The 6,849-nt window shown below is 43.6% G+C and overlaps 1 protein-coding gene across 1 annotated transcript in view; it reads right to left on the minus strand.

Moving 5' to 3' along the window:
• Positions 1 to 405: 405 nt before the first annotated feature.
• Positions 406 to 6,849, minus strand: part of T265_06797 (hypothetical protein) — a gene marked incomplete at both ends in the record, with an annotated part of 99,192 nt that continues 92,748 nt past the window's right edge. Inside the window, 3 exons of the mRNA XM_009172162.1 lie at positions 406 to 829; positions 1,039 to 1,130; positions 2,974 to 3,111. Coding sequence (XP_009170426.1) covers positions 559 to 829; positions 1,039 to 1,130; positions 2,974 to 3,111 — 501 coding nt within the window. The remainder of the gene's footprint in view (positions 830 to 1,038; positions 1,131 to 2,973; positions 3,112 to 6,849) is intronic.

Below are 6,849 nucleotides of genomic sequence, written 5' to 3' on the forward strand. Positions count from 1 at the left end.
TTTCCGGAGCCTCTAGTAAGGCCCGTCACCAACATGCAGCACCCTCAGAATTTAGTACTTTCAGGTGGAATTTGAAACGCAACCATACGGTTTTGTTCACAAATACTGTGTTCTCAAAAGAATCCATTAGGTATTGAAATGGGATGTCCAGGCAGAGTGGACGAGAGCACCTAAGAGTGTATCTAATTATACCTAATATGTTGACAATGATTCGTCATTTGAAATACTGCGCACCGAATCCACGCATATTCTTACTGAGGAACGAACTGGTGTTACTCTAACAGCTATCCCTCCGAAGTTTTTGCTAACTTATTCAAATCCTTGGTATGCAATATCTGCGAGGAAATCATCTTATCTCCCCATCACTATGTACATTAAAATGATTCATTTCGTACTTGAATATATCTCATGTTCATTGTCACAAAGCAACAAATCTGCAAAAATATCACGCCTTTGCGCCAGTGGTTCTGGCAGTAGTAGTAGTTGATCTTTTGCGTTTGCGGCTTTTCTTTTTCAGGAGTGTGGGGAGTGAGGAGAAGCTTTCCTTGACTAGAATCCTCAGTCATCCAGCTGACACAATAAGGCGGCTCCCCGTTTGACCCAGTGACTCGGATTAACGCTGGTCTTGAGGAACACGGCTAGGACGAAGTTGGTTGAATGTCCGGTCGTGGACAAAACACCACGCCGTTCACTCGTTTTGTACACGGGACAAGTGTACCGATTAAGAGTGGCCGAAACTGTCTCCAACTTTTCACGGAGCATTGGTTTGAGCTGTACTATGGGCATCGGTTCGTTTAGGACCTTGGGTTGTTGTTCACCAAGCTCCATTCTGTTTGGAACAAAAAGCGGAGTCAGACAGATGAGGTGTGACAGAAAATCAATTGGCAAAACAGTGCGAAATCGTCCTCCCAAGGGATGGGACGTCTGTGAAGCCTGGTCACAGAAGCCAGTCCGCGTAAAGTAGCAAGGCTTCAATAAGGACATAAAAGCAGAACTATTCAGACGTGACAATGCTAGGCAAAACCCCCGACAACTTACGCGTCATAGTCCCATCGACAACCATCAAGAAACAACCCGTGAACATAAGCACCTTCGTCTGGAGGCGTATCTTCATGATGCGTCGGTAGAACCTATAGAAGAGGACACGACCCTCAGGCAGTTTTTTCAAACAACGTCAGAGAGAAAATTCGTAAAACATATGCATTCATAGCATTCCTAGCAAGGTTGGTTTTTTATTTCAGTAGTACGTATTCACTGCACAAGAGGGTTATGACGAGAGCTTCAGAATCACGGCACATACTATACTGATTCTCTCCTCGAGGGAGGACTTCCCGACATTGCCATGGTGGATCCTCGGCAAGGGAGAGGATTCGCTGCTAAAAACCGTATTATCTATCCATTTTCCCCACTTGGGAAATATATTTAAAGTCTCTAACACATGTTTTAGGGAGCTTCTGTGGGTGTGCGGTACGAAATCTCTTCTCTTCTGAAGTTATGGTTTTAGATTAGAATAGTAGTCATTGGTATATGAGGTGAATACATATAATGCATAGCGTAACCCACTCAAAAAATTTTGTATCACGCCAGCAAAATCCGATAAGAAAGGCAAAGAGACAATTTACCATTAAACTGTACCTTAATAACTTCAACAGAAACACCCCTGATTATTGAGACCCCACTATATATATATTTTTTGCCATTTATGGCATCTGTGACATACTTCAACGTATCTTGCTTTGTGTGTATTCAGGTCCAATCCAGACTCCAACGAAGTTAAGTTCAGGAAAGAAAATCGTGGTGTGGACATCTCTAATGACGTCGCCAACTGTTTAGCCAGGTATTCAGCTAAGGATCCGGTTCGGGGACAAATGACACTTTCATTGCGGTATTTCCTCTTGAGAAGGGTAAAAAGCCTTTGGAGAAACAGCATGTATCGTCTCATTTTGGTTCTGAGAGGCTTATGTTCTTGTGGAGAACTGCAGTTCAAAATCTCCTGCCACCCAAACCGTCTTCCCATTCAGGATATTTCCTCTTGTGGAATGATGGGTTACTACATTCGTTCGCATCTCGAATACCACCCTAGAGTTGGTGTCTGCATTCACCATAGCAATTTCCCAGCTGACTTCCGACTCCGTCACTTGATGAAGTCCCTTCCGTACGAACAGGAAAGGCGAAAATGCGGTCTTAACGGTCATAAACATCTGTGAAAAATGTAGTTAACCCGATGGACGAAATCCGTATGGCCAGAAAAGCGGTACAAGCGAACGAACATTGTAGACACACAAATCAAGGCACCGTAATGGGCAAACAGACCAGAATTTGAATGCTGAAGAGCCCAAATGAACAGTCGCTCAAGCAGTCCGCCAGCGAAAATGAATTTTACCGCTTTATCATCAAGTATTGTGACAAAGTAGTGTGAACTGGCTCGTAATATCTTGGTTGCGATATCTCGAATATCGTAACAACTGCACTAGTCAGTTGCCTGGATACATCACAAACAAGAGATGCGGCTGGGTTCCAGGTGAGTCTTTCGCAAAAACCAAATTAGTTTGCAAATTAGTGTATATTTGCCAATTTTGTGCAATTTGCTTTCAAGTAGAACATAAGGTTGACGGAAACTCGGGGACTGCGCCTACCTGATGAGCCCAAAAAAGGGCGGAACCGGTTGTGGGCTGTCGACGGATTTTCAGCAACCTTATGAGTAGTGCATTACAAAGAAACACAGTCTGGTTCATTCTTGGTGATAGGGAACACCACTCAGCTTTTGTAACCAGATAAACAATAAATAATATTGGATAAGGATATTTTCTTCGACCACAGTATCCCGAGCAGTGTTGATCGATAAGTCAAGAAAGCAAACATGTGCAACTGGAGTCCATATTTTCAGCAATATCTTCTCAACTAACCGTCTCTAGCAACAGTCTCAGCCATTTTAACATATAGATAGCATAACACATACAGTTGGCCACTCACTGCGAAATCGAAAGCCAACAAATCGATTGGGATAGTATTTCTACGAGCGTAGTTTTGTAATACCCCAGTGAGAAACGCTTGGGTGAAGAAGAAACCTGATATCCAGTAGGTTGGTGGTTTGTCCTCTTGATACCAACGCTGTTAGGAAAAGGGAATCGAATAACGAAAAGTGCGGACGACAACAAATCAGAGCAAAGTGGATATGGAACACAAATATTCCTAGAACAGAAAATTACGTAGGGCTGTAAAGACGAAGGGAGAATATTAATGTGCGGTTGCTAATCCGCATAATCTGACTGTTAAAAGCATGAGTACAGAGGATTATACATGAATCAGCATTAACCTTTATCCTTCTTGTAACCAACTGAAAGAAAAATTACCATTTTAAGTACAAAACACGTTTTTGTTCTCTGGCCCGGTGCGAGCAAATACGTGGTCCGGATCTAAACGAAAATGCACTCGAATACTCGGTCCAAAAGTTCAAGCTTACAGGTTGGCACTTATCAAATCATCCGTGAGGACTGATGAAGGGTCAGGTTATTCCATTTGACTATTCATGAATAACATCACTGACTAGTTTAACAGTCGACTATGGGAAGGTCCCTAAACTGTGAGTTAAATTCACCAACTGCGATCACGGATCTGAGAAAGCTCCTACGCAAAGTGACGCGAGTCCATTTCCGTCTACTCCGACATGATGTAGTGTGTGGCGCAGCTCCTTGGCAAGCGATCACCCAGTCGAAATGCCGATATATTGTCACTCGCCAGAGCAGCGGTCATTAACTTTGAAGCCTGTCAAAATTTTTCTGTCCCGTGAAAAAATAGCCTGTCAAAATTTTTCTGTCCCGTGAAAAACGGATTAGGGACACCGGTCACTTGATTGGCTGTGGTCCTCATTCCACGCGCGCCAGCTGTGTATTTAGAGCACGCTCTACCGCACCGTTAATGCCCTAGCACTTCGCTCGGTTATCTTATCGGCAGATTCGTATGTCTCATTTTCCGCACGATTGTCCTCATGTGCACGCATGCATCTGCGCACGCATAACAGCGTGGTGAACAATAGATGAAGCTCGCGGATGTGCAGGCACCAGTCGATCATGAACCTATCCTTCTGGCACGACAACGCACCCGTACAACTGAGTCAATCATCAGGGGACACAGTGCACTCGATCTGCTTGGTAATGTTGGATAGACAGGCCAGTCGTGCTTCAAAAAGTGAGAAGCTTGTTTGGTGATGAACCGCACGGACAGGCGAAGACTACCCAAGTCCATAGGCCTAATAGCCTACAGCCATCGGCGTTTTTCGCGTGCGGTAAGGGTGCTAAGGCGCACTACCAGCCCCCTATTTCATTGGCCGGAAGCAGACTGAAAGGGCTTGCAAGCCGCATGAGTCAAGCGGCCTCACCGATTGCAGTTCCGGTGGGAATTATTTGTTGGGCCCCAATCATCATCATCATTGTCAGCTGTAATAACCGCGTACTCGTCGTACAGTGGTTTTAGCTGCCGCAGTTTTGTTCACCCATGATTTGGGGGGGAGGGGTAGGTAGCTGCGCATTGCAGGCGGGAGCTGATAAATTGGTGCATAAATCCAGCACTGGACCGTAATAAACTTCAGTAGTCAACTTCGATGTTTGGACTCCCCAGAAATCCTCAAATGTAGTTTGCTAACTTCGAAGAATACTTAACTGGCTGACGGAAATAGCCCAAGGGCGAGAAAAATCCGACCAACATTAATATAGTTCGCTGACTTAAAAACGAGCTATTTCAGTGCAATGTGCCAAATGAAGAAAAATGTGAAGTATCTGTCTTCAGTCTCTGTGTGAAATTTACTAGTGACATCAGACCTAGAACATGATAGAAAGGGAAAATGTGGAGCTTAAGCTGACCTGCATTAATGCTCAGTATCAGGACCATTGATTCAGTTCCCATAGCTCCCTAGCTAGTGAAACGAGTGAGACCGCAACATCCTCAACGAACAACTGATTTCTGTGCACCCCACAAAACTGCAAGGAACACTCTTCCGAGGATATATCCAATTACAATTGTACTCCAGAATGCAGTGGGGCTTGGTATAACCGAAAAAGATTGACAGTTTGGTCACTTGGGGCACGAAGGTGAGAAGTAGGAAAAGTAACAGTCCCAGATGTTTTTGAAAAAAACAAAGCCTTGTCAGTCTGAGAATTGAACACACAGTTAGTCGAAAAAATGGACAACCGGTGACACATTTACTGGCTGTCTGAAGCACCCCAATAATCAAATAATATCAAAGTAGAGTATAAACGTGTTTCTAATCAATGGACCAAGTACATACTTAATTTCATTGGTTCATTCAGCAATGCAGTCTTTTGGGCCGTTGGATACACTATCTTGTCTGCAGCCGTTGGATGTGATTGGAATTAGAATACAACAAATGTCTGTTGCACCCAGTTGACTGATTCTGCTGACACAACAGGTCAAATGCACTAAAAACGCTCGCTATTTGCTAGGTTCATTTACTTGCTGCAGTACGCTGGATAATTATATTCTCGGACACAATACAAATCCCAGCCAATATATCGTGCCCCTCCTTCCCTAAAAAAGTGTTTACCTTAATTATACACACGTTTGAACGAACAAAGCACCCTCTCGTGGAAATCGGGATCAGTATACTGGATTTCTCATTCTGTTGCCAGCTGTGCGTACACTCCAAACAAGCACAGCATATGGTCATCCTGAATGTTTGCATATTTGTTATGGCTTAGAGACAGTTTGAAGATGGAGAGCGGTGTCAATGGGAATAACGTGACCTCTAAGGGGAGAGGACATTGAGTGCCCAAAACAAGCTAATGAGCCGAGAGCACTCACACTGACGGGGGATATATTGACTTGGTGTGGATTAGGGATGATGAATACAGTTTGGACGCCTTGAAAACGAAACGCCACGTTATGAGTAGTACATTACGAAACCGTAAATACTTGGTGACTGTTCGCTCAAAAAGCGGTGATAAAGCAGCTGACTTGAAAGTTTTTTTTAAGATGACATGATTGTGAAGACAGACGAGTGGTGAAACGGAGTATCTCTGTCATGAAGACCGACATCCCTTAGAGTAACAGCCCACCCTAGAGGCGATCATTTTACCGGATGAGCACTCCACATCGTCCTCAAAAAAGCAGCGGAAAAGTTTCAGACGTGACAATGCTAGGCAAAACCCCCGACAACTTACGCGTCATAGTCCCATCGACAACCATCAAGAAACAACCCGTGAACATAAGCACCTTCGTCTGGAGGCGTATCTTCATGATGCGTCGGTAGAACCTATAGAAGAGGACACGACCCTCAGGCAGTTTTTTCAAACAACGTCAGAGAGAAAATTCGTAAAACATATGCATTCATAGCATTCCTAGCAAGGTTGGTTTTTTATTTCAGTAGTACGTATTCACTGCACAAGAGGGTTATGACGAGAGCTTCAGAATCACGGCACATACTATACTGATTCTCTCCTCGAGGGAGGACTTCCCGACATTGCCATGGTGGATCCTCGGCAAGGGAGAGGATTCGCTGCTAAAAACCGTATTATCTATCCATTTTCCCCACTTGGGAAATATATTTAAAGTCTCTAACACATGTTTTAGGGAGCTTCTGTGGGTGTGCGGTACGAAATCTCTTCTCTTCTGAAGTTATGGTTTTAGATTAGAATAGTAGTCATTGGTATATGAGGTGAATACATATAATGCATAGCGTAACCCACTCAAAAAATTTTGTATCACGCCAGCAAAATCCGATAAGAAAGGCAAAGAGACAATTTACCATTAAACTGTACCTTAATAACTTCAACAGAAACACCCCTGATTATTGAGACCCCACTATATATATATATATATATATATATATATATA

The sequence above is a fragment of the Opisthorchis viverrini genome, assembly GCF_000715545.1.
Source record: "Opisthorchis viverrini unplaced genomic scaffold opera_v5_147, whole genome shotgun sequence".
NCBI classification, from domain to species: Eukaryota; Metazoa; Platyhelminthes; class Trematoda; order Opisthorchiida; family Opisthorchiidae; genus Opisthorchis; species Opisthorchis viverrini.